This window comes from Hypanus sabinus, chromosome 21 (assembly GCF_030144855.1).
Source record: "Hypanus sabinus isolate sHypSab1 chromosome 21, sHypSab1.hap1, whole genome shotgun sequence".
Lineage (NCBI taxonomy): Eukaryota > Metazoa > Chordata > Chondrichthyes > Myliobatiformes > Dasyatidae > Hypanus > Hypanus sabinus.
The window spans coordinates 61191521-61219162 of record NC_082726.1 but is presented as its reverse complement, the minus strand read 5'-3'; the positions used below and the strand labels follow the sequence as shown (position 1 = coordinate 61219162).

Genomic DNA, 27642 nt, shown 5'->3' with positions numbered 1-27642 from the left:
CCCACACAGGAGATTAGTGTGCAAACTTAAAGCACACGGTATTGGGGGTATGGTATTGATGTCGATAGAGAATTGGTTGGCAGACAGGAAGCAAAGAGTGGGAGTAAACAGGACCTTTTCAGAATGGCAGTCAGTGACTAGTGGGGTACCGCAAGGGTCAGTGCTGGGACCCCAGTTGTTTGCAATATATATTAATGATTTAGACGAGGGAATTAAATGCAGCATCTCCAAGTCTGCGGATGACACGAAGCTGGGCGGCGGTGTTAGCTGTGAGAAGGATGCCAAGAGGATGCAGGGTGACTTGGATAGGTTAGGTGAGTGGGCAAATTCATGGCAGATGCAATTTAATGTGGATAAATGTGAGGTTATCCACTTTGGTTGCAAGAACAGGAAAACAGATTATTATCTGAACAGTGGCCAATTAGGAAAAGGGGAGATGCAACGAGACCTGGGTGTCATTGTACACCAGTCATTGAAAGTGGACATGCAGGTACAGCAGGTGGTGAAAAAGGCAAATGGTATGTTGGCATTCATAGCAAAAGGATTTGATTACAGTAGCAGGGAGGTTCTACTGCAGTTGTACAAGGCCTTGGCGAGACCGCGCCTAGAGTACTGTGTGCAGTTTTGGTCCCCTCATCTGAGGAAAGACATTCTTGCCATAGAGGGAGTACAGAGAAGGTTCACCAGATTGATTCCTGGGATGGCAGGACTTTCATATGAAGAAAGACTGGATCGACTAGGCTTATACTCACTGGAATTTAGAAGATTGAGGGGGGATCTTATTGAAACGTATAAAATTCTAAAGGGATTGGACAGGCTAGATGCAGGAAGATTGTTTCCGATGTTGGGGAAATGCAGAACGAGGGGTCACAGTTTAAGGATAAAGGAGAAGCCTTTTAGGACCGAGATGAGGAAAAACTTCTTCACACAGAGAGTGGTGAATCTGTGGAATCCTCTGCCACAGGAAACAGTTGAGGCCAGTTCATTGGCTATATTTAGGAGGAAGTTAGATATGGCCCTTGTGGCTAAAGGGATCAGGGGGTATGGAGAGAAAGCCGGTACAGGGCTCTGAGTTGGATGATCAGCCATGTTCATACTGAATGGCGGTGCAGGCTCGAGGGGCCGAATGGCCTACTCCTGCACCTATTTTCTATGTTTCTATAAGGCCAACAGTTAGTCATGATATAGAAGAACTGGGAACAGCTGATCAAAAAGGGGATAAAGACTGCCTGCGGGGTAGTCAGGGGTTTTCAAAACACAATACTGCGCACAACTCTGGAAGTTGGACCCCAGTAGGCGTATCGCGCCTGGACCCGTCAGCGGGCACGTCTCCCTGCAATTGGACCTTCGGCGATCGCAAAGGGGGCGGGTTACGAGCCTCTCCGCCCTCGTCACCATTATCAGGGACCGTCCCCTGCCGCTTGTCGGCCTTCTCTTGTGGACACGGAGTGCGGGGACTTACCTCCTTCCCTTCTCGGCACGGTAAGCTGTCATGGTGTCGGCTTGAGCTGGGAGTTTTGCTGCGTCGCGTCGCCTACTTCCCTAAGGAAATGCAACATTGACGCGACTTCGCGAATGCAGTTTTAAAGAATCGCTGTTGCATTCGCTAAGTTTTCCCAACCAACTCGCAAACGCCACAGAAGTTAACTTGTGACTGTAATGTTTACGTAGTAATCCACCAGGTTCAGGAGCAGTTATTAGCCCTCACCATCAGGCTCTGAACCAAGGAGGATAACTTCACTCGCCCCGTCACCGAACCGTTTCCATAAACTATGCACTCACTTTCAAGGACTTTTCATCTCATGTTCTCAGTATTTATTATTATTATTATTTTTAAATGTTGTATTTACATAGTTTATTGTCTTTTACACCCTAGTTGTCCGCCCTGTTGGTACGGTCTTTCATTTATTCTGTTATCTTTCTTGGGTTTACAGAGTATGCCCGCGATAAAACGAATCTCAGTGTTGAATATGGTGACTTATCAGTTTTGATAATAAATTTGCTTTGAACTTAATGGTATTTATACCCCGTGTGTGTGTAAGGGGAAGGTTTTGTGGTAGTGGAGAGTGGAAATGAATTTGAGTTTTGGATTCAAGTTTCCTGTATAAAACTATGATTTAACGGGCTTCATTGAATAGCGATGGCGCGGAGCTTCATTGGTTCTCCTTGTCTGATTGGGCTGGAACCCTCCAGGAAACAGTGGTTTTGCTCCAAGTTCTGCTGTTCCCTATGACATTAAAGTCCTGAACCTATAGATGGCTATTTTTGATAAGTAGAAGGGAGAGGGGATCTTCTCTAGGCTCTGTTGTTTACAGTGACTGTATGTTGTTTAAACAGCCTGTGAAGGGTAATTTTGTATTTTCATAAGCTAGAGAATCGGGCTCTTTGGCCCATCTAGTCTGTGCCAAACTGTTATTCTGCTTAGTCCAGTTGACCCACACCTCTACCATAGCCCTCCATAACCACTCCCACCCATGTACTTATCCAGATTTCTCTTAAATGTTGCAATCGAGCCACAGTTGCACTGTCAGTTTGTTTCACACTCTTGGCGCCCTCTGAGTGAGGAAGTTTCCAGGGATGGAAAGGTAACGTACTTCATCCGTGCCAACAGTGATACCCATCTATGCAAATCCTATTTGCTGGAATTTGTCCCTTAAATATCTGTGATAAAATGTTTTCTTAAACTTGCATCTATAAAATTCTGTTTACAGCAGCTGTAGCATTTCCAGCTGCTAAGTCAAAGTAAATGTATTAACAAAGTACATATGTCATGTGGTGTACCACTCAGCTAGGTCTCTAATATAGAGTGACAAAAAACAACAAATTCAGAGCGGATCAAATTATAGGCGCATTTATTACTTGCAAAGGAAAGTTTCCCTCCCTATGTCAAGGAAGGTATCTTTAATCTTGGAGCTCAAAACAAACCATTTTTATACATTTACAAAGTCCAGTAATTCATCAACTTCATGTCTTTGAGGTTGTTCCATCAAATAATTGTATTCCTTCCTTATCTGAATCCACCATATTTGTCTTCAATCAGTCCATTTACCTTTTGAGGCTTCTTACCCTCATGACAGCTGTGATCTGTTTTTCTCTGTTGTCAAAACACACCCTGCCATAAAGATTCCCCCACTATAAAACACACTCACACTTCTTATAAGCCTCTATCCAAACCAGCAAAGCACTCTGGAATCACATAGATTCCATTTTGTCACATTACATTTTACAAAAGTTGTAAATTGATAAAGACTAAATGGTTAGACGTATTTCCACAGTCACCACATACTACCTTAATATTCATTTTCTTGTAGGCATTTACAAGAAAATAAAGATACAGTAGAATTTATGGAAAATGATATGAAAACAAAGTATCCCCTTTCTTCAACCCTTTACTTTTTCCACCTATCACTTCCCAGCTTTTCACTTCATCCCTCCTCCTCTACCTACCTGGCTTCAATCACCAGGTGCTTGTTTGTACTCCAGTTCTTGCTTGTACTCCTTCCATTCCCCCCCCCCCCACCACTTTACTCTGGCATCTTTCCCTTTCCAATCCTGATGAAGGGTTTTCACCTGAAACATTGACTGCTTATTCCTTTCTGTAGATGCTGCCTGACCTGCTGAGTAATTGTGCAAATAAAAAAAATATATATAATACTGAGAACTTGAGTTGTAGGGTCTTTGAAAGTGAGTCTGTAAGTTGTGGAATCAGTTCAGAGTTGAGGTGAGTGAAGTTATTAACACCAAAGGGCCTGGTGCAAACACATTGCTGACATCGGTGGAATTTGGTAGATGTGCTATGAGGATGCCTCTAGTCACATTTGCTCTTCCAACAAGTGAGAGTGTGCTGGTTCAGCCCCAAAATGTGAAGCCATGTGAGGATCAAGAAGAAAACAAACTGTTGATCATTCAGCATCCCTGCAGACAAAAAGATGAGCAATATCTCGGGAAATGGTTTGTTAACCCTAGTAGGCAACTCACAACTCTGCACCGAAAGACCCACCAGAGGCTTTTTCCCAGGGCTGAAATGGCTAACGTGAGGGGGCATAGTTTTAAGGTGCTTGGAAATAGGTATCAAGGGGATGTCAGGGATGTGTTTTTTTTTACACAGAGTGGTGGGTGCATGGAATGCACTACCGGCGGTGGTGATGGAAGTGGATACAATAGGATCATTTAAATGCCCCTTAGATAGGTAGATGGAGCTTAGAAAAACAGAGAGCTATGCACTAGGGAAATTCCAGGCAGATTCTAGAGTAGGTTACATCATCAGCACAACATTGTGGGCTGAAGGGCCTTAATGTGCTATAGATTTCTGTTCCATGTTCTCCGGCTGTGTAAGTCGAGGACATATACAACTTTGGTCCTGCCAAATCCATGAGGTTGGGGTGTCTTGCCTACCTAAACCCCAGTTTGTGTGAATGCCATGTGATTTACTGCCCCCGGCAAGAAATAACAGATCGTACACTGCATACAGTTTATGAAGAAGTATATTTAAGAATGTTAATGTTAGCAAACTGTTACTAAATTAAAGAAAGGGCCTGTTACTCTTCGACAGTCAAATGTGCACTGAAGTTGGAGCTGGTCTTGAACTTGTCTGTCACTTGCACACTGGACACTCAGTCCGCGTGGAAGCACCCACCACCTTCTGAATGTTGCTCGAAATCCATGTCAAACAAACATGCCTCCCTCGGGGGTATTGGTTCTTCCTCTTGAAGCCATTCATCTGCACAAAGCACCTTGTGCCACAGGGATGGCATCCTCAGTCAGCTTTTCCCCCTGTTCTCTCCCAGCTCCCGCCAACCAAGACCCTCAACCCAGCCTTCTCCAGTACCTTCTCCCAATTCCACCACTCTGATTGGTTGACAATACATTCCTAAGTTGAATAACGAGCCTCTTATCTTGGCTCAAAGCCAAGCAAGCTGAAAGCAGAACGGTCTGCTCTTGCAGAACTGCTAAAATGAAATACCTACGGCATAGCAGTAAAAAAAACTCTTAACCAGGACATTACAGTTGATGCCCTGTATCAGAGGTCATTGAAGAGCCATGTGTGAGGGACATGGAGGGGGCCACTGCACAAGATTGGGGGAAAATATTGCAGAGGGTTGTAAACTCAACTAGCCCTATCATGCAACTACCTCCACACCATCCAGGACACCTTCAAAAGGGAATACTTCGAAAAGGCAGCATCCATCGTTAAAGGATGTTCATCAAGGACATGCCCTCGTTAATACCATCAGAGCAGAGGTCCATGAGCCTGAAGCCACGCACTCACTGTTTTAGGAACAGCTTCCCCCTCCCCACTTTCTGAGCAGACAATAAACCCACTAATATTAACTCACTAATTTTGCTCTCTTTTTGCACTAATTTATTTTGTGTATTTCTTATTGTAATTTATAGTATATTTTATGCATTGTACTGCTGCTGCAAAGTATCAAAACATGGCATACAGGTATATCTGTGATAATAAACGATTCAGATTCTAAGTTATGAATGACCTTTTGCTGATATTCTTCATTGGATGAAGATATTTTTGGCCAGGCCAACATTTAATATTCATTTGTAGTTGTCCCCTGAACTGAGCAATTTCAAAAGGTAGTTAAGATTCTGATTCTAAGAATCAGTGCTTCGGTGTAGAGTTGTTAATATAAGAATCAGGTTTATTGTCACTGATATGTGGTGAAATGTGTTGTTTTGTGGCACCAGTACAGTGCAATACATAAACAGTTATTCTGTTACAATAAGAATAAATAAGTAGTGCGGGGGTTGGGTCTGTGGACCATTCAGAAATCTGATGGCAGAGGGGAAGAAGCTGTTCCTAAACCATTTGAATATGCTTCTTCAACAGTGTTCCTTCTAAGTTGTATGCATGTGCACTCATCTTTTGCTGCTAGCGCATGAAGGAATTTGAACTGTGCCCAAAAGATTGTCACTCTCTACCTTGTTGGCATGTTAAGTATATTTCATGATCATATACTATTTCCAGTTTCTGATCCAGACGGTGTTGACAACGTGGAGTTTGTGATGATGTATCTGCAGATTTTAGAACTGGATTACTTGAACTGTTTCTTTTTATTGAATAAATTATTCAGTCCGCAGATGTCACTGGGGGAAAAAATTGTGTAGCACAAGATTTTTGCGCACACTGGTCATTGGAGGGAACAGTGGTCTTCAGGTTCCTCTATTTCCCCTCTGGTCATAGTAATGAGAAGAGGGCATGTATTGGGTGGTGGGGCTCCTTAATAATGAGTGCTGCCCCCCTTGAGGTACTGCCTTTGAAGATGTCCTCGATGGTGGGGAGGCTTGTGCCTGCGGTGGAGCTGGCTGAGTCTACAACCATCTATATCATCTTTCCTGAGATGCTGGAGTAATCCTGAAGGTTAATGGTCATTGTTAATGATGATAATTTTAACTGAATTTAAACTTGGTAGCTGTGATGATGGGATAGGAAACTGTCTTTTGATCAGTACTTCAGACCCAGTGTACTCTTGTAACCTTCAGTGATGTATACAATATCTAGGTTATTGTACATCCTGTTTGCATCAGTGGGGCTGAGGTGGAGATGTTGAGAGCTTCAACTTCCTGGTGTAAACAGCGAGAGCTTTCCATGATCCAACAATGCAAACACCATGGCCAAGAGAGGGCATCAGTGCTTGTACCTCCTCAGAAGATGAAGGAAATTCAGTACGTCCCTCACTATCTTTTATAGATGTGCCGCAGAAAGTAACCCTAGATGAATCACAGCTTGATGTAGTAAGTGCTCTGCCCAAGATTGCAAAGAACTGCCAAGCATATGGACCCAGTTCAGAGCATTACAGAAACCAGCCTCGTCTCTGTGGACTTTGTCTACACTTCTTGTTGCCATGGATAGCAGCCAGCGTAATCAAAGATGCCACCCATCCTGGACATTCTCTCTTCCTCCTCCCTTTGGGCAGATGATGCAAAAGCCTGAAACCACGAACCACCAGGCTCAGAAACCACCACTTCTATCCCTTCATTCCAAAGCTATTGAACAGTGCCTTTGTACAATAAGATGGACTCCTGACCTCACTAGCTGTTTTGATATGGCCTTGCAGCTTTTTGTCTACCTACACTGCACTTTTTTTTGGTAATTATAACACTTTATTCTGCATCCTGTTATTGATATTCCCTTGCACTAACGTGGTGAAATGACCTTATGGATAGCATGCAAAACAGTACGTTGGTGTGTGTGACAATGATAAACCAATTATCAACTAGTGAAATATTACGTACACCAACTGCATACTTGCCCACCAATCTATTGGAAATGCAGGTCCGAGGCATTTTACAATGCATCTGGTACGTATGTTTACCTACAATTAATACTTCTTAACACAATTGCTGAAACGCTCTCTTCCCCCAGAAGCGGCATGGGAGGGGCGGTATCAGTGGACGAGACGGTCCACGTCGTGGTGGTCGGTGGCGGCTTTGGAGGGATTGCGGCAGGAAACCAGCTGAAGTCGTACAAGATTCCGTTCACGTTGATTGACGTAAAAGATGCCTTCCACCACAATCCCGGCGCCCTCCGCGCGTCGGTGGAAAGTGGTGAGTTAACAGAAGGAAGGTTTGTGATTCTGAACTCTTGAGTGTTTCTCCCCTCTTGTTCCTCCCCAAGTAGTGAACCAGCAAGGATATAGATTCTCTTACTGCCTGCTGATGCACAAGCCTTACCTTTTTTTAATGAAAAGCAAAAGGTAATCAGACGAGAGCCTTGCTGCACTAAGCTGTACTTAATGGAGGAGAATACTCATCTTAAGAAGGTATATTGATGCAGTGTGTGAAATTGCCAATTAAACCAGATGAAATTCAGCACATGACAAGCCACACCAGACAATGACTTTGCCTATTAACTGCGTTTCTTATTCATTGTAATTAGTTCAAACAACTCTTATGTAACTTCAACTCTTTTATGAGTTTCACAACCTTCAAAGCTTCTTTTATAAGGGGAGATTCCTTTATAACTGTTAGGGTTTATGGGAAAAGTAGGTAGTAAAAGGAAGGAATTACTTTGACCTGGCTTAGAATTGGGAATTCTAGATTTAATTATTTTATCTATTTGGAAAGCATCATTCTTTGTTGCATAGGTTTTGTCATAATTATGAAACAGTTGCACATATTACAGTGCGAATCATATAAAGTTCAAAAAAATTCAAATGCAGGCTTCATTACAACCTCTGGGGGTTGATAGTTTCCATTTAAATAAGTTATGGGAGTGACTTCAATTCACAGTATCATCTTTAATTGCTTGCAATCTAAAAGGCTTTTAGGGTAATTTGGCATTCATTTGAAAGAGAAGTACTAAGGGTTATTTCCCAATTCTCTACACCACACTCCAGTCCAACTGGTGGTGGTAATCCACCTTGAAGTTGGACTGCCTTAAAGTCAAAAGAAGAGGAACAAAGCTCAAGTCAATTCATTTACCAACCACTCCAGATGAGCCTGGCCAGAGTTCAATATGGTGAGTTCCTCTCCGAGTCAAAGATTGGGTTGCCTGTAGTTGTTGGTCTCCAGGCTTATTGTGGTTGATCACTTCATGAGGAACCTTTTGATATATTTATTTATAAACTTTTCAGACTTCGCTTTTAAGATCATAAGACAGACCAGCAGAATTAGGCTATTCAGCCCATCGAGTCTGCTTCACCATTTGATATTCTCTCTCCACCCCATTTTCCTGCCTTCTCCCCATAACCTTTAACATGCTTAATAAAGAACCTATCAACCTCTACTTTAAATATACCTTTTATAGCATAATCAGAAGAGTTTAGCACCACACTGATCACTTTGCACTAAAATAGACATTTTTTGTTCTAAACATGTTCTTGTAGACATTTGTTAATAACTAATTTTCTTCTGAATGCTGCTTATACGATGCAATGTACTGTACTTGCTGCTGCAAGTAAGTTTTCCGTTATATCTGTGCATCCATGAACTTGTGCAGATAACAAACTCGACTTTGACAATTATATAGCCCAATTTCAAGTCCCTGTCCATACTTACACACATATATTATTTGTTTAATGGCATTCAAATGCTTGATTGTCATAATCACCTTGGCCACCTAGTTATCGGTACATTCCACGATGCACAGTATCTCACAATTGCGTCCTTCTCAAGAGCAAGAACAGTGCAGAAGAAAAAGAACACTGTCATTTTGGAAATTTACTACAGCTACATCCTCACATGGGCACTGATGGGGTTGAGAGGATTGGGGTGGCACGGTAACATAGTGGTTGGCAGAACGTTTTGACGGTACCTGCAACCCAGGTTCAATTTTCACAGCTGTCTATAAGGGATTTGTACGTTTCCCCCATCACCATGTAGGTTTCCTCTGTGTGCTCCAGCTTCCTCCCACAGTCCAAAGACGTACTGGTTGATCTTTGTAAATTGTCCTGTGATTAAGCTAGGATTAAATAAAGGGATTGCTGGGCTGCATTTTTCAAAGGGCCTTTTCTGCGCTGTATCTCAGTCAAGGCTGATTTAATATTCATTGAATGGTGGAGCAGACGCATTGATGAAGCATTCTGCCCATCATTTATCAGCACCTTTGTCTTATGGTCTTTAATGAAACTGAATTTTTCACAGATGAGCAAAATACAAATGGCAGCAGGAAGTATGCGGCTGAATTCCCAGCCTGACATAAAATGGCTGTTGCAACATTTGAGTCAAATAAAGTGCATTTTCATTCTCATAATTTTAAGTACTGTACTCACTGGAGTTTCAAAAAAATGAGGGTGGTATCTTTAAAACCTATCAAATATTGAGAGGCCTATATATAGTGGAGGTGGAGAGGATGTTTCCTATAGTGGGGGAGTCTAGGACCAGAGGGCACAGCCACAGAATACAAGGACAGAGAAAAGGAGGAATTTCTTTAGCCAGAGGATGGTGAACCTGTGGAATTTGTTGCCATGAATGGCTGTGGAGGCCAAGTCTTTGGGTGTATTTAAAACAGAGGTTGATAGTTTTTTGATAAGGTGAAGGGAAAAGGTGAACAATGAATCATATATGATGGAATGATGGAGTAGGCACAATGGGCTGAATACCCTAATTATGCTCCTACGTTTTATGTTCTAATCAAATGTGAACATGACCCCATTTCACATCATCCCTCAAGCTTATTTATAACCACATTGCTCTTGATGTTTTTCAATTCTCCCCTCAGTCATCTACATTATCTCTATTTTATCAGGTCTACAAGGGGTGAAAGAGATGGACTCTGAAGAGCTAATGTGTACTTTGTCACCCCCCCCCCCCCCCCCACTGGGAAGAGCTTTTCACTCTATAGTTCTATTATAGTGTCATTAGGAAATGAGATTACATTCTCCACAATACTATTACAAATATTATGCTGCAAATAATTAGCTGCAAGGAATCTGCTTGACTAATTGCAATCTATTACTGAAATTAGTATAGATAACAAACTTGATGCCGAGTTTCAATGTGAGCAGTGTTTTAGTCATTTGCGTTGCATGTTTATGCTCCAATTCTAAAGATAAGGTAGAGTCTTGAACTAAGACCTTTGTTGAACTGGTGGGTTGTATCAGTCTTCCACCCTGCTAGACAAGCAAATCAGCAGTTTGCAATACTAGACAGAGACAAGACCTCAACCTTGTTACTTGATACTATTAGTGTTCAAAGAGCGATTGATCACGGACTGCAAATATAACCTCTGAGAAGACATTTTTAGTTTTATGAAGGTTCCCATCCTGTTGACTGAAGACATTTGTCATCTAAACCATTATCCTATTCTATGTTGTGTACTTGGTGAAACAAAAAAAATCTGACTTGAAGCGGAGTGGGCATGTGCTGCTGTCTACATCAATGATGCTGAGGTAGAGGGTTGAGAGCTTCAAGGTCCAAGGAATGAACATCACTAAATGCCTGTCATCCAACCACATTGATACCATGGCCAAGAAAGCCCACCAATGCCTTTACTTCCTCAAGAAGCTCAAAATTTGGCCTGTTCCATTAACTCTTACCAATTTTTGCGACTGCACAATGAAATGTATCCTATCTGGATGCTAATGGTTGGTAATGCAACAGCTCAGGACATCATAGAAATCATCCTCTACTCAATGGACATTTCAACAAAGCAGTCAGCATGCCAGCCCATCCACCCCAGAGCATACTCTCTTCTTCCCTCTTCCATCAGGTGGAGATACAAAGGGCTGAAAGTACATACCACCAGGCTCAAGGACAGCTCCTGCTCCACTCTTGTAAGACTATTAAATAGTTCCCTGATATGATAAGATGGACTTTTGACCTCACAATCTACCTTATTATGGCCTAGCACCTTAATGTTTACCTGCACTTTCTCTGTAACTGTTGTACCTTATTCTGCAATATTATTGTTTTACCTTGTTCTGCGTCAGTGCATCATGTAATCAATTGATTGGTACAAACAGTATGCAAAACCAGCTTTTCAATGTATCTTGATAAAAGTGTCAATAATAAACCTATTATAATCAAGATACTTAGAAACACATACAATAATAATCACTTTAGTTTCACTTTTTTCTCCTTGTTAGGATTTGCGAAGAAAACATTTATTTCATTCAAAGAGACATTTGGAGAGAACTTCAAGCAAGGTTGTGTCATCAATATTGATTTGGAAAATCAAGAAGTAATTTTGGAGAGTAGGGAGGTAGGTATTCATTTGTGTTGACTCCATCTTTAGATGTGCAAGTTTAGGTATCTAAATGCTGTGAGACACTTAAACTTTTTCAATATGCAGTTCTAACTGGCCTTTCTGTTTTGAAGGCTGTGCAGTTTTCACACCTTATTTTGGGCACCGGAAGCTCTGGCCCCTTCCCTGGAAAATTCAGTGACCCAGTTCCAATGGAAGAAGCCATCCAGATGTATGAAGATTTTGTAGCAAAGGTAATACCATGTTAAAGGTAAAACTGTGAAATGATGGTTTGTCCAACAGGAAGTTATAATTCTGTAGTTGTGGTTATGTAATGAGCATCATGAACTTTCTGTATTTTCACAGATTCGGGCAGCTCCACGAATCGCTGTAGTCGGAGGTGGGTCAGCTGGTGTGGAAATGGCAGCAGAACTCAAAACTGATTATCCTGACAAAGAGGTATGTAGTAATGTTGTCGGTCTTAACGTAAGACTGGGGAGCATGGATGGGCAGACCAGTGACGCTGCCTCACAGTACCAGGGACACGGGTTCAATTTGTTTGCTGATGCCTCATGTACCAAGGCACAGCGAAAAGCTTGTTTTGCATGTTGTTCATACAGATTAATCCATTACACAATGCATTGAGGTAGACCAAGGAAAAACAATTGCAGAATGTAGTACTGTGTTACAGAGGAAGTGCAGGTAGGCAATAAGGTGCCAGATTATAATAACATAATGTGATGTAAAGAATCCATCTTATTATACTTGGCACCGTTCAATAGTCATAACAGTGGGGTAGAAGCTGATTTCAATTTCAGATGAAAGTTTTGTCCCATATACTTAAAACCGTACAGTGAGCTATCACTTGCATTAACAACCAATCCACCCAAGGAGGTGCTGGGAGCAGCTCTTGAGTGTCGTCACGCACTCTGGTGCCAAACTGTCCTTGAACCTGTGGTTTGTGTTATGTTTTGTAACTTCAAAAACTTTTTGGAAGAAAAACATGAGCCCAGGATGTGCGCGTTTTAGTTTTCATTTTTACTTTTAGTCAGGTATGCATTTGTCATATGGTGGCAAAATGACATCTGCCATTCACATTCTTTTACCAATAACCTGTAATGAATTATGTAAGCAACAAAGAATTTTAGTCAAAAACACATTTACAATATTCAATATTACTGAAATATTAAATACTACACTCCTTAGCTGTAAATTCCAACTCAATATAGAATGCAACTCAATTCAAATACGTAACACATTGCTCTCTAGTAATCTGTCTCTACATACGCAATGTAATATATAATACAACTATTATATAGACATCCACAGCATAGTAAATTTTAAATTGTCCTATTCGCTGTGGAGGTCGTCTGATGCCTGTCATAACAAGGAGGGTCTTTCTCCTTGGCAGGTGAAGCAATCTCGGGCTCTGGGGCCTCCTCCATGGTAGTTGTATGAGTTGACTTGGAACTGCAGGAAGTGTTTCTAACAGCTCTAGATACCTTTTTTCTGGACACGTTGGCATCCAGAATAATACATGACAAACTGCTCAGTCTGCTGATCCATCCCAGGCCATCAGAGTTAGAATCAGGTTTATTATCACTGGCATGTGTCGTGAAATTTGTTAACTTAGCAGCAGCAGTTCAATGGGCTACATAATATAGAAGGGGAAAATAATAATAATAAATTATAGTATATTGAATAAATTAAAAATGATGCAAAAAAACAGAAATAATACATATTAATAAAGTGAGGTAGTGTTCAAAGTTTCAATGTCTATTTAGGAATCAGATGGTAGAGGGGAAGAAGCTGTTCCTGAATCACTGAGTGTGTGCCTTCAGGCTTCTGTACCTCCTACCTGATAGTAACAGAGAGAAAAGGGCATGCCCTGGGTGCTGGAGGTCCTTAATAATGGACGCTGCCTTTCTCAGACACCACTCCCTAAAGATGTCCTGGGTACTTTGTAGGCTAGTACCCAAGATCCACCAAGATCTTGACACACAAGAACTTGAAACTACTCACTTTCTCCACTTCTGGTCCCTCTGAGGATTGGTATGTGTTCCTTAATCTTGCCCTTCCTGAAGTCCACAATCAGCTGTTTCGTCTTACTGACATTGTGCCAGGTTGTTGCTGTGACACCACTCCACTAGTTGGCATATCTCACTCCTGTATGCCCTCTCGTCACCATCTGAGGTTCTACCAACAGTAGCTGTATCATCAGCAAACTTATAGATGGTATTTGAACTATGCCTATCCACACAGTTATGGGTATAAAGAGTAGAGCAGTGGGTTAAGCACACATCCCTGAGGTGCAACAGTGTTGATCCTCAGTGAGGAGGGGATGTTATCTCCAATCCACACAGATTGTAGTCTTCCAGTTAGGAAGTCAAGGATCTAATTGCAGAGGGGGATACAGAGGCCCAGGTTCTGTAACTTCTCAGTCAGGATTGTGGGACTGATGATATTAAATGCTGAGCTATAGTCGATGAACAGCATCCTGATATCGGTGTTTGTGCTGTCCAGGTGGTCTAAAACCATGTGAAGAAGCATTGAGATTGCATCTGCCGTTGATCTATTGTGGCGATGGGCAAATTGCAGTGGGTCCAGGTCCTTGCTGAGGCAGGAGTTCAGTCTAGTCATGACCAATCTCTCAAAGCATTTCATCACTGTCGATGTGAGTGCTACTGGGCAATAGTCATTAAGGCAGTTCACATTATTCTTCTCGGGCACTGGTATAATTGTTGCCTTTTTGAAGCAAATGGGAACTTCTGCCCGTAGCAGTGAATACTCCAGACAAACCTTCAAGCCAGCTCTTTAATTTTGACCACACCTAGATGATGAGCATTTAACTCTGCCGACACTTTAGCTCTCAGCTTGGATGGTGCAACAATTCTCAATCCCCACAAAAGGCAATGATCGTCAAGGGCAAGTTCATCCCAGATCTGGTAAAAATGGGGCAACTGGAGTTTCTGTTGCACTTCCTGCCATTTTTAGTTGCCATGTAGACCTAAGAAAGTGCAGTGGGGGTATTTTCTGGTTTCCCTTTGGATCACCTCTCCCATAACAGGGAGACTTTTAATTTGCTTTAGGGAGAATACATTAAGAGGGGTGTCGTCTTTTGTAAACTTTTCAGGTATTTCCTTGTCCAAGGGTAAACAGAACAATCCCATCAGTATGTCCATGATTAGTTGCCCACTTGAATTCAATCCTGTAATTGTGTCCTCCAAGCAATGGAGCCCATCTTAGCATTCGTGCTGGTGCTGTTAGTGGAACCCCCTTCTATGGACTGAAAATGGGCACCAGTGGTTGATGATCAGTAATGAGGCCAAGCTCTCTCCCATACAAGTACTGGTTCAAACGTTTTACACTGCTAGCCATACTGGAGGCTTCTATGTTAATCTGTGTGGAATTGTTCTCTGCAGCGGTAAGGGAAACTGATGCAATGACTATGGGGCATTCATGTCTATTGCCTATAACATCTGACTTAACTGTGCCTATGCCTTAAGGTGCGGCGTCACAGGCAAACCTCACTGGACAATATGGATCATTGAAATTGTGATTGCAGAGTCTGACGTCACTAGTTTCTTTACCTTTTTGAAAGCCACTTCACATTGCTTTGTCCATTGCCATTTCTTCCTGATCTGCAATAATGAGTTCAAGGGGTGGAGCACCGTAGCCAGGTTTGGTAGGAACCTGTTCTAGTCATTGATGTCCTTTGGCCTTGGAGTATCCAACACTGCTTGAATTTTCTAAGCACACTTGTATAATCCTTGTGCTTCAGTGTGACCACAGTAAACAACGCTTGGTTTAAAGAATTGCATCATGCTCTGTGTCCATAATCTTCTAATCATTTTAACACTGTTGTGAGATTTTGGAAATATTCTTCATCATCTTTACCAATAATGATGATGTCATCCAAGTAACACTGAGTGCCTGGGCAGCCTTGCAGTTCCTGGTACATAGCTCTTTGCCAAAGTGTGGGTGCAGATGCTACTCCAAAAATAAGCCTATTATAGAGACAAAGCCCTGTGTGAGTGCTTATGGTGAGAAACACTTTGGGACCAGGGGCATGTGGAACAAATTCTTTCAACCTCCAAGCGATCCAGCTCACTGGCTGCTCACGGATGGTATAAGGAACTGGCTGGGCTTTGTAAAACTTAGGTGCGGTATTTTCATCTAATACTCTTTTGGCCTTCATGTGTTTTTTCCGATATCTTCCTTGAAAGCTGCCGTGGCATCATCCGGTACCTTTCTTAGTTTGCTTTCAGTTGACTCTGCTGAATCTCAAGGCTACCCAGTCCTGTTACTCTCACTATCAGACTTTTCATCAACAGCATGCTGATTAGTGCCCTTTTTTTGAAACTTCTGCTCGACTTTTATCTTTTTCTCTTCCCTGTGCAGTCCATTTATTTTTGGTTGCCTGACATGCTCTTTGCATGTGTCCTACTTTAAGGCATTTTCTGCCCATTGCACCTTGAAAACTGCATTGATGTGTTTGCGAGGCCCTGTCACCTGGGTAACAAAATTTGTTTGACCAGGCAGGTTTCTGGTTGGACGGTGCAGTTTTGGTCATACTCACTTTCATTCAAGACTGCAACTCGCTTGTGTCTTGTTTGCTGTTTCCATTAGTACACCGATTTCAGCTGCTCTTTTAAACGTAAGCGGTGCTTCAGGTAGGAGCGGTTTTTGGATGCTGCCTTGATGCAATCTCGCATTGCATCATTAAACCCTATTAATGAACTCGCACAATGTTTGGGCACTCTGTTCAAATCTGGCACTGAAGTTGAAATGGACTTGTGTTCCACTTATGAAATTTAAAGTGCTCTGCAGTCAACAATATTTTGGTTCAAAATGGTCCTGTATTACTTTCACAATATCAGCAAAGCTCATTTTGGGTGGGTTGGGTAGAGTGGTCGAACTTCTGAGCTTTTCACCTGGTGCACTCTGCAAAACTGGCACTCCCTTTTCATTGGCTGTTTCATTTGCTTCCAAATACTGCTCAGTTCACTCAGTATATGAAATCCAGTTATCTCTTGTGCAATCAAATGTGGCATGCTTTTTAAAATAAATGAATAAATAAATTTCTTCCCATTTATGAACCTGTGAATTTCGTCCTTTTAGTGTTTTTTTAAAATTTGGCCACCCTTTCTGAAGGGGGTGTGGTTGGGGAAACATGCTGTGTTTTGTTTTTAAACTCTTAATGTCTCTTTGTACCTCATCAGGTAAGTAGTCATCTCGGGTTGTTTTAAAACTTGTCATCTCCTGTGTTTTGTATCTCCAAAAACTAATCAAAAGGAAATCAATGGGAACCCGGGATACATGGACAGGAAAGGAGTGGAGGGTTATGGGCTGAGTGCGGGTAGGTGGGACTAGGTGAGATTAAGAGTTTGGCACGGACTAGGAGGGCCGAGATGGCCTGTTTCCGTGCTGTGATTGTTATATGGTTATACGAGTGCCTTAGTTTCGATTTTGCTTTTAGTGAGGCGCACACTTATGACATGGTGAAATGACCTCTCCATTCACGTACTTTTCCAAATAACCCATAATATATTGTGTAAACAACAAAGGATGCATAATCAAACAAGTATTACAACATTACTCAAATATTAATGAAATATTAAATCCACAACAGTACATGCCTTCAGGTTCTGTATCTTCTGCCCAGTGGGGGAGGGCAGGGGGGAAGAGTATGCCCAGGGTGGGTAGGGTCCTTGACAATGCTGGCTGCTTTACTGGGACGGGGAGAAGTATAGACATGTCAACAGGTGCCATCTTGTATCACGTTCACTTGGTATAGAAGCGGAGATGGAACAAGCATAGATCAGGCATGAACATATTGTAAGTGTGCTGTCTTTACGACAGTTATTTAGTTTATAATATTTTCGCTTAGTAATTCATTCAATAGTATTTTCTAGTTAGAATTAGAAGTGTTTAAAGTATATTCATTGCATGTAAAATATATCGGCATGCGATGACGTCACATCCGGTTTCGCCGCGTCTTGTGGGAAAACACCGGTTTGAAATTAGCGCGAGGGTGGGGGCTTTCCACGAGGCACACCTGAGCACAAGCAGTTTGCAGGCATGAGAAATCACAGTGAGAGCAACGCTGTAAGTTAATAGATAATCGATATATTGAACTAAGATGTTAATGCTGATCCTGTTAGAGGTAACGTCGGTAGATAATGTTTATGCTTTCGTTAGTTAAAGAGTCGCGGATAGTTTGCATGGAAGTGTATTTAAAGTAGTCAATGGAGCAGGTAAACTCTCCCTGTATACTGCACCTTAGTGTAATGTAGTTATAGTCACCTTTGCAAGTATTTACACTTGAAATGTGATATTAAGGAAGGAACAAATACTGTATCAATCTTGTATTGTTTTATCAACAGTTTTCACCATATGTTAATGTGAAGAGTGAACAGTAAATGGTTAATCTTACTGCGATCTGGTTCTTATTAACTGTGGTTTATCCGGACGTTAAATTCGGCGTTCGTTACACCCGAAGGAGAACGTGACAGTGAAAAAGCGGCATTATCAGGTGTTTCAAGTGCTGCAATGTCAGCTCAATCCAGCATCAAGTCGACGCCGCCCAGCGACAAGGGCAGTAAACCGACATCAAGTAAGCCCACCCAGGCGTTATCAGGTGTTCCAAGTGCTGCAATGTCAGCTCGATCCGGGATCAAGTCGATGGCGCCCAGCGACAAGGGCTGTAGAACGACATCAAGTAAGTCCACACAGGCAAGAGCCAAGGCAGAAGCCGCCAAGGTGCGACTGCATTACGCCAAACAAGAGGCAGTTTTGAAAATGAAACTGGCCACCAAAGAAGCCGAAAGGGCCGCCAGACAAAGAGAAGAGGCTGCCAGAGAAGCCGAAATCCAGAAAGAAAGGGCCGCCAAAGAAGCCGAAATCCAGAAAGAAAGGGCTGCCAGAGAAGCCGAAATCCAGAAAGAAGAGGCTGCCAGACAAAGAGAAGAGGCTGCCAGACAAAGAGAACAGGCCGCCAGAGAAGCCGAAACCCAGTTGGAAATGACAAAAATATTGACAGAGTTGCATGTGCTGCAGCTAGAAAGAGAAGAAGCTGCTGCCATGGCGGAAGCAAAGTACATAGAAGAAGCTGAAGGGTCGCGTGATCTGACCGCAGCAAGATCTACTTTAGAAAGGACCAGACTGGAACGCACAAGCGACTATGTACAATCTCAAATAGACAGGCAGGCTCGTCTCCCCTCTCCATACGTATTCGATAACTTCCCCAGCTACGAGGAACCTCAGAGAGTCACGGTTGCATCACATCCATACGAGGAAGGAAATTTACCCTCACGGCTCCGTGATGAAGTCAAGAATGAAAGAACCGACAACGCTCCTTCACCCCCACAACAGGACGGCGGGGAGGGAGAGGTTCACTCCAGGACAACAATTGTCAGCTCGAACTGTACAGAAGTTTGCGGTCAAACTCAGTCAAGCCGTTCTTGTTCCGAGATCTGCCTCACTAAGGTGTACCCTAAAGGAGCCAAAGACAAGGCCATCAAAGCCTATGTGATTCTGGACGATCAGAGCAATCGTTCACTAGTCAGTCCAGAGTTCTTTAAATTGTTCAACGTTGAGAGTGAGCGGTTCCCATACTACCTCAAAACTTGCTCAGGCAACATGGAAACCCAAGGAAGGAAGGCAGAAGGCATCCAGATCGAGTCCCTGGATGGTAAAGTCGTCATCTGTCTCCCTCCGCTCTTAGAGTGCAATGAAATCACGAATAACCGCGCTGGGATCCCGACACCAAGTGCGGTGCTACACCAGCCGCATCTCCACCACATCGCCAAACACATCCCAGAACTGGATCCGAAAGCGAAAATACTCCTGCTATTAGGAAGAGATGTTATCCAGGTACACAAGGTTAGGCAGCAGATCAATGGACCACTCAACGCCCCCTTCGCGCAACGTCTGGATCTGGGCTGGGTGGTGATAGGAGAGGTGTGTCTCGGTGACGTACACAAACCGATGGTTAACACACTCAAGACCAATGTGCTAGAGAGTGGCCGCCATTCAATCTTTCAACCCTGCCCGAGTGTCCCGTGCATCAAAGAAGCACAACAAGGCGTTAACAAGCGCGAGGCAAGCGACGAGTCGCTGGGCCAGACAGTCTTCGCTCTAACGAAGTATGACAACAAACTTGCACAATCAGCTCAAGATACCATTTCTTTAAAAACCAAAGACACCAAGGTCTTCAGAGATGAAGCAAATAATGGGGTTGCCCCATTGCCAATCAGAGAACCACGCCAGCGCTCACCAGATAACAAAGAGCAGGCAGTCAAACGGTTCACGTCCTTACGGAAAACCTGGAAAAGGAAACCTGAGATACAGCAACGCACCCGATTGGCCCACGAGGTACTGTGCACCCTAATGGCAGAGGTCACAGCCATTATAAACGCACAATCATTCCTACCTGTGTCTTCCGACCCAGAAAACCCCTTTATACTTTCGCCATCAACGCTCCTTACGCAGAAGGCAGGAGCACCTCCTCCACCAGGAGACTTCTCAGACAAGGATTTGTACACAAAGCAATGGAGACAAGTCCAGGCTCTGGCAAATCAGTTCTGGTCCCGCTGGAGACAGAAATATCTACCCTCGTTGCAACAGAGACGAAAGTGGACAGAACCCCGCAGGAATCTTCAAGTTGGAGACCTAGTCCTGCTCAGGGACAAGCAAGTCGCTCGCAACAGCTGGCCAACGGCCAGAATCACTGCTACATTCCCTAGCGAGGATGGACATGTCAGGAAGATCGAATTGAAGACTAGGCGATGTGAAAATTTACCAAAGGCCAGTTACAGAAGTTATTCTACTTCTACCCAATGACTGATTAAGAGACTAAGTTTTGTACTCTGCTCATTGTGACCTTATGAAGGTCAAGCGGGGAGTGTGCTGTCTTTACGACAGTTATTTAGTTTATAATATTTTCGCTTAGTAATTCATTCAATAGTATTTTCTAGTTAGAATTAGAAGTGTTTAAAGTGTATTCATTGCATGTAAAATATATCGGCATGCGATGACGTCACATCCGGTTTCGCCGCGTCTTGTGGGAAAACACCGGTTTGAAATTAGCGCGAGGGTGGGGGCTTTCCACGAGGCACACCTGAGCACAAGCAGTTTGCAGGCATGAGAAATCACAGTGAGAGCAACGCTGTAAGTTAATAGATAATCGATATATTGAACTAAGATGTTAATGCTGATCCTGTTAGAGGTAACGTCGGTAGATAATGTTTATGCTTTCGTTAGTTAAAGAGTCGCGGATAGTTTGCATGGAAGTGTATTTAAAGTAGTCAATGGAGCAGGTAAACTCTCCCTGTATACTGCACCTTAGTGTAATGTAGTTATAGTCACCTTTGCAAGTATTTACACTTGAAATGTGATATTAAGGAAGGAACAAATACTGTATCAATCTTGTATTGTTTTATCAACAGTTTTCACCATATGTTAATGTGAAGAGTGAACAGTAAATGGTTAATCTTACTGCGATCTGGTTCTTATTAACTGTGGTTTATCCGGACGTTAAATTCGGCGTTCGTTACACCCGAAGGAGAACGTGACAGTAAGATTGAGAAGTCTTGTGGCCTACTCCTGCTCCTGTATCCTCATGTTCTTCCATGACCCTAACTGCTTTTTTGTTGCATTTTTCTATAGGTGACTTTGATTCATTCCAAGATTCCTCTGGCTGATGTTCAGCTCTTGCCAAGTGTGAGGCAAGGGTTGAAAGATATCCTCTTGAAGAAAGGAGTTCAGCTTCAATTAGGTATGTTGGCTGAAGTCTTGGTAATAACATAATGGAAGGGCAAGGCTTTCTCACAGCTCCTTCGAAAATGGCCATTGACTTTACATTGGGGGGGTTGATTTTTACTGTAATCATTGCACTTTCAGGACATTGCGTTAGGGTGGTACTGTAATGTCAGTGTTCAATTCCCATTGTATCTGTAAGGAATTCATGTTTTCTACATAACTGCATGGATTTCCTGTGGGTGACCATGGTCCTTCCCACATCACATAGATGTGTGGGTTAGGCTTGGTAAGGTGTGGGTTTGCCATCTTGGTGTTGGAAGCATGGCAACAGTTCCTGGCTGCCTCTCCCCCTCCCCTTGTATGTTGGACACCGATGCAAAAACAATGCATTTTGCCGGACGTTTCAATGTACATGTGACAAATTAAGCTCAGCTTTTCTAATGATCTTTAAAAATATTTCAGTGGCTTGATAAATGTTATGCCATGGGCTTGTCTTTGTGATCTTTCAGCCATGCACACACATGTCTCTGGTAACCAGGATGGAACGTAATTGCACTGATTTCCAGCATTGAGTCATCTCACACCAAACATTCAGTCAATATTTACACATGCGGAAGAGGGGAAGAAGCTGTTCCTAAATTGTTGACTGTCTTCAAGTTCCTGTGCCTCCTCTCTCTCAGGAATAATGAGAACAGGGCATGTCCTTGGTGGTGGGGTCCTTAATGATGGATGCTGTCTTTTTGAGGCATCTCCTCTTGAAAAGGACCTCATTCCTGGGAGGCTGGCTGAGTTTACAAACCTCTGCAGCTTTTTCTAACCCTGTGCCTTGGTGCCTCATACCAGATTCAACCAGTCAGAATGCTCTTCATAGAAATTTGCTAGAGTTCTTGGTGACATACCAAATCGCTTTAAACTCCTAATGAACATACCCTTTAAGATTAATATTTGCCAGATATCAACTAAGCTGGAGAGGACATGGACTTTCTCTCCATGCACCTGTCCCTCATTCAACTCCCTCATTTCTCAAACCTCCCAACACAGCCCCTTCTCTCCAAACCTGAGTGACACCAACCATGTTTGCCTTCAGACGCGGGTCCAGACACACCCTGCCACACCCCCTCCCCCCACTCTAAGACCAGATCTCACTCCTGGACTTGCCTCCCCCCTTTCTCTATTCTCTCCATACCAGTGTAGAGTTGTATTGATGTCTGTTGGTGCCACTGATGCCTTGAAATAGCCGTGTGAGTGGTTTCTCCCTCAGCTGGATGTGTCTCCCCGGTTAGATGAATTTGTAGCCAATCATAAACATGAAGGAGGTTCGCAGCCCGAAATATCGACTGTTTATTCATTTCCATGGATGCTGCCTGACCTGCTGAGTTTCATTCCGTGTGTGTTGCTTTGGACTTCCAGCATCTGCAGAATCCCTGTGTTTATTGAAGGGTCTTTCTTAGCCCAAGACATTGACTCTATTCCTCTGCATAGAAGCAGCCCAGCCTGCTGATTCCCTGTGTGTGTAACCCTCCTTTTTCCCCCTCCCAGGCCCCCTCAAAACTCGATTCAGTCCTCATTGCAACTTAACCCTTGTATCTTGCCTGGATTTTCTGAGGATAGATTATCATATTTAACACCTCTTACAATATAATAGTCTTTTCAACCCAAAAGGTCTGCATTCTTACTGCTCACTTTCCCCCACATTTCACTGTCCCATGATTCTCCTAACACCTCATGACACTGCGCAGCACAGTAGTGGTTAGCACAACACTTTACAGCACCAGCGACCTGAGTTCAATTCCTGCCGCTGTCTGTAAGGAGTTTGCATGTTCTCCCTGTGACTGCATGGGTTTCCCAACAACCCCTACAAGCCCGATTGACCTCCTAACTAATCACAGGACAATTTACAATGAACACTTAACCTACCCAGTGTGTCTTTGGATTGCTGGAGGAAACCAGAGCACCTGGGAAAATGTGTAGGGGAGGACGTGCAGTGATTCCTTGCGGATGGTGCCGGAATTGAACTCCGAAGTCTGGAACGCGCCGATCTGTAATGGCGTTGCACTCACTGCTATGCTGCCGTGACGTGGGAGGTAACCAGTGCAGAAGCCCAGGAAGTTTCAACGAAAACCTGCCGACTCCACGTGGACGGTGTAGGAGGTCGGGATCGAACCCAGATTTCTGGACCTGTGCAGTAGCAGCATTGTCCCCTTGGTCCATGGTGTCACCCAGTCCTGATCCTCCTGTGGCTCTTGCTTCTGAGCACTCAGTCATGGCATTGTACAGCACAGAAACATGCCTTTCTGACCACGGAGTCTATACTGAGCATCAAACACCCACCTCCCCCTCACCCGATCTCCCCTAGCACTTGCCAGCTTTACTTTACCCCTTCTCCCTCTCCTGCTTATTCTGGCTTCTGACCCCAACTTTCCCCGTCCTGATGAAGGGATTCGATCCAAAATGTAGAGTGTTTGTTTACTTATTGAGATGCAGCATGGAAAAGGACCCTGTGGTCCTTTGAGCCGTGCTGCCCAGCAATCCCCTGATTTAGTCCTAGCCTAATCATGGGACAGTTTACAGTGACCAACTAGTACGTCTGGACTGTGGGAGGAAACCAGAGCATCTGGAGGAACCCCATGCGGTCATGAGGAGAACGTGCAAACTTCTCACAGACAGCAGCGGGAGATGAACCCGGGGCGCTAGTACTCTAAAGTGTTGTGCTAACCACCACAGTACCATGCTACCCAATTCCCCTTCATAGATATTGCCAGTCTTGCTGAGTTTGCCCAGGATTTTGTGTGTTGGATAGAGTATCTTTAGAATGTGGAAGGAAATGGGAGCACCCTACGAATCCTATGTGGTCATAGGAGAAGATGCAAATTCCACACATCCTTGAAATTTGGACTTGAATTATTTTGCATTGAGAAGCAAATAAACTTTTTTGTACTATTGTTTTCCAACAGGACAGAAAGTCACTAACCTGCATGATCTTGCAGTGAATGAAGTGCAGTCTGACATGAAAATATTGACTGACAAAGGTGAGGAAATCACAGTGGACATGGTCATCTGTTGTACAGGTATAAGGATCAACTCTTCAGCATACTCAAAGGCTTTTGGTAAGTGTAATTATTCCTTATTCTGGTATACCATACCCTTGCTTTTCCTTGCTCTCTAGTTCATAGCCACAGCTGTGTTAAAGAAGAATCAAATATTTTCTCTAAATAGTCAAAGAATTATGGAGCACAACAGCACAGAAGTAGTCCACTTGGCCCATTCTGGTCTGTGCTAAGCTATAATACTGCCTAGTCCTCCATGGACCATAGCCCACCATACCCCTATTCTACATGTACTTGTAGAATGCCCACAGCTTGCTAACCCTAATCCGTATGTTTTTGGAATATGGGAGGAAACTGGAGCATCTGGAGGAAACTCAGTCACGGATGGCGGTGGGAATTGAACTCTGCTCACTGGTGTTGTAAAGCATTGTACTAATTGCTATGCTGCTATGCCACATTTAACCAGTAAACGCAGAATGTGATTGGATGGATGTTTGCCACAGCGTTCGGTGAGTTTGAATTGGGAGTTATCTCTGGCGTTTGAAGTGGTTGCAGCTGGAGTGTGTCATTTTTACTCTTTTTTTTCTACAGGCGATCAGCTTGCTGAGGACGGTGCCTTGCATGTCAACAAGCATCTGCAAGTCAGCGGGATGGAAAACGTTTATGCAATAGGTGATTGTGCCGATGTCAAAGAGCCTAAAATGGCCTATCATGCGGGACTACACGCAGCCGTGGCTGTGGATAACATTGTCCGGAGCCTGACAAAAAAGCCCCTGAAAACTTACCAACCAGGTAAGTCTGCAGACAGCTTTAGCAAATTACTTCAAATATTACCGAGGGAAAGGGATCCTGATACATTGGAGTGTCACTGAACTAAAGATGCCTGTGTGTATTGGATCAGCGCTCTGTGTCCCTTACAAAGTCAGCACCTAATCTTACCTTGCCACTACAATAAATGCTGAAGAGAAGCAAATGCCACCCTTTTGCTTTTTTTTACATCTTTATACAATTGAATGGAAGCTCCTATTAAAGGTTTGGACTATATGTGTTTGGGGGGAAATTGGTCAAATTAACCCATTATTTTAAAGTCACCAGTTCAATAAAAGCCAATGAAGTCTTGAAAAAATTGATAGCATTTATGTTTATAGGTACAGCTGTATGCTTAGTGGCCACTTTATTAGGTACCTCCTACATCTTGTATGTTCATTGTCTCTGCTGCTGTAGCCCATTCACTTCAAGATTCAATGTGTTCAGAAATGCTTTTCTGCACACCACTGTTGTAATGTGTGATTATTTGACTTACTGTCATCTAATTTGGAGTATTGTGCATGGTTTTAATCACTTGCCTCCAAAAAGGATGTCAATAAGATTGGAAAAAGTGCAGAGAAAATTTACAAGGATGTTCCCAGGACTTGAGGACCTGAGTTTTTCAGAGAGGTTGAATAGAGACATAGAGAAGTACATCACAGAAACTGGCCCATCCCAGAAGGAGATGGAGACTGAAGTTGTTCATGGTATTATGGGACCCTTTCACCTCTCTGGTCTCTCTTCACCCCTAGGTCCCCTCACCATGCTCTTATCCATGGGACGCAATGATGGGATCGGTCAGATTGTTGGATTCCAAGTTGGAAAGCTTGTTGTCGTGCCAGCCAAAAGCAAGGATATGCTGGTTTGGAAAAGCTGGAAAGAAATGGGTCAGACAGCACCTCCCTGAGCCCCGAGTTCCAGCCTGCTGCCTTCCCAACACAGGGATGTGCCTTATGCTGGTTCTTCAGTGGATGAACTAGGAAAAATGGTAACTGCCACAGGTGTTTACAACACAATAACTGACACAAAAACTATCCCAACAGCTGGCTTTGTATGTGGGTAAAAAGCCAACCCCCATCTTGCTCATCATGTCAAAGTTACTTTAAAATATTAACCAATAAATGGAATTTTGACTTTTGCTAAATAATGGTATAAACTATTAATAAATTAAAACTATTAATTTTTTTCAAAACAGGATGTCAGCTGTGAGTTGGTTATTCGATGTTTCCATGCAGAATAGGCCATTTGGAGAATTGAGTCTCATCAGACACAAACCTGCTTTGTAAATGACTTGTTGCATGATGAATAAATACCGAACGTGTATCCATGTGTTAAATATAGGGTCTATTCGGGGATTGTAATGTGTTTCCTTGTGGATAGAAGAAAAATATCAACCTCTATTGCAAGACACAAGGTCTTGCAGATGCTGGAATCCGGAGCAATAAGCAAACTGCTGGAGGGACTCGGCGTCTGTGAGGGGAGGGAGGAAGAAATTGCCCTATTTCAACCTTTGGGGGGAGTGGCAGGGTCGATGCTTTTGCTGCTCTTTAAAGGGAGGGGGAGGGATCTGGTGTTTCTGTCATTCATTCTTCGGGCTTTTCTGTTTGTGGATGTCTGAAGAGTAAGAATTTCAGATTGTGTACAATACATGTTTCTCTGGTACTAAATGGAACCATTGAACCTTGCACCAGGCAGTTTTTATTTTAAGCCAGCAGAAAATCCCATATTTGCAGTTGTTCACAAATTCCACCTCCTAATAGTCAACACTGGTTGTCACAGCTAGGGCAGTTGGTGTGGATAAGGTCCCACTACCTACTAAATGCTCCCCTTGGCTTGTGTCTCCATCTCCTGCCCTTAATGTGTGGCTCAGCTACTACGTCCACTGGAATAGTTTCTACTAGTTCACCAGCACCTTAAAACCATTTGCCGCAAGCAGATGGGGCTTGTCAGCTGTGCATTTAGAGAAGGAAAACTCTGATGTGAAAACTCCACTGCCTTGTGCCTATACCCATGCATTGGGAAGGCATCAGGAGTAAATTTAGAGGGAAAATCTTTAGCTGGAGTCCCCAAGGCAGTCCTACATTGAGTTCAATGCTGACTGGCAAATCCTATGGTGCCAAACTGTATTGGTCTCTACCACTCCTTTGGATTCATCAGCTGTGTGGAGAGCTGCCTGCTGGATAAGCAACAACTTGCTCCCTATATTGTACTGCCCTGGCTTACATACTGGCACTACACCAACAACATAGACAGTTAGGATGCAACATTCATGGTCTACTGACTGATGGAAGGACCTCACAATAGTTAACACATTTTACTCGTATAGACTCGGCCAGAATAACCACAAGGGCATTCCAATTAAAGACCTTGTCAAAACTGGGGTAATTT

General features: G+C 43.2%; 2 protein-coding genes across 3 annotated transcripts; both read left to right on the top strand.

Annotated features, from left to right (window-relative positions):
* Window positions 1–1372: 1372 nt before the first annotated feature.
* On the top strand, window positions 1373–26577 carry LOC132379112 (ferroptosis suppressor protein 1-like). The gene is made up of 9 exons (XM_059946693.1): window positions 1373–1482; window positions 7379–7560; window positions 11541–11656; window positions 11773–11892; window positions 12005–12097; window positions 21308–21416; window positions 24355–24507; window positions 25039–25239; window positions 26007–26577. The coding sequence occupies exons 2-9, from the start codon at window positions 7386–7388 to the stop codon at window positions 26159–26161; spliced, it is 1122 nt and encodes a 373-aa protein (XP_059802676.1). The 5' UTR covers window positions 1373–1482; window positions 7379–7385; the 3' UTR covers window positions 26162–26577.
* On the top strand, window positions 17493–21287 carry LOC132379111 (uncharacterized). 2 transcript variants are annotated; one of them, XR_009507295.1, is made up of 2 exons: window positions 17493–20809; window positions 21088–21287. XR_009507295.1 is itself a non-coding variant. In XM_059946692.1 (2 exons), the coding sequence occupies exon 2, from the start codon at window positions 18191–18193 to the stop codon at window positions 20480–20482; it is 2292 nt and encodes a 763-aa protein (XP_059802675.1). In that variant the 5' UTR covers window positions 17493–17746; window positions 18025–18190; the 3' UTR covers window positions 20483–20942. The 2 variants fall into 2 exon arrangements, 1 of the variants encoding a protein (XP_059802675.1); XM_059946692.1 differs by lacking the exon at window positions 21088–21287 and having other exon boundaries at window positions 17493–17746; window positions 18025–20942.
* Window positions 26578–27642: the final 1065 nt, after the last annotated feature.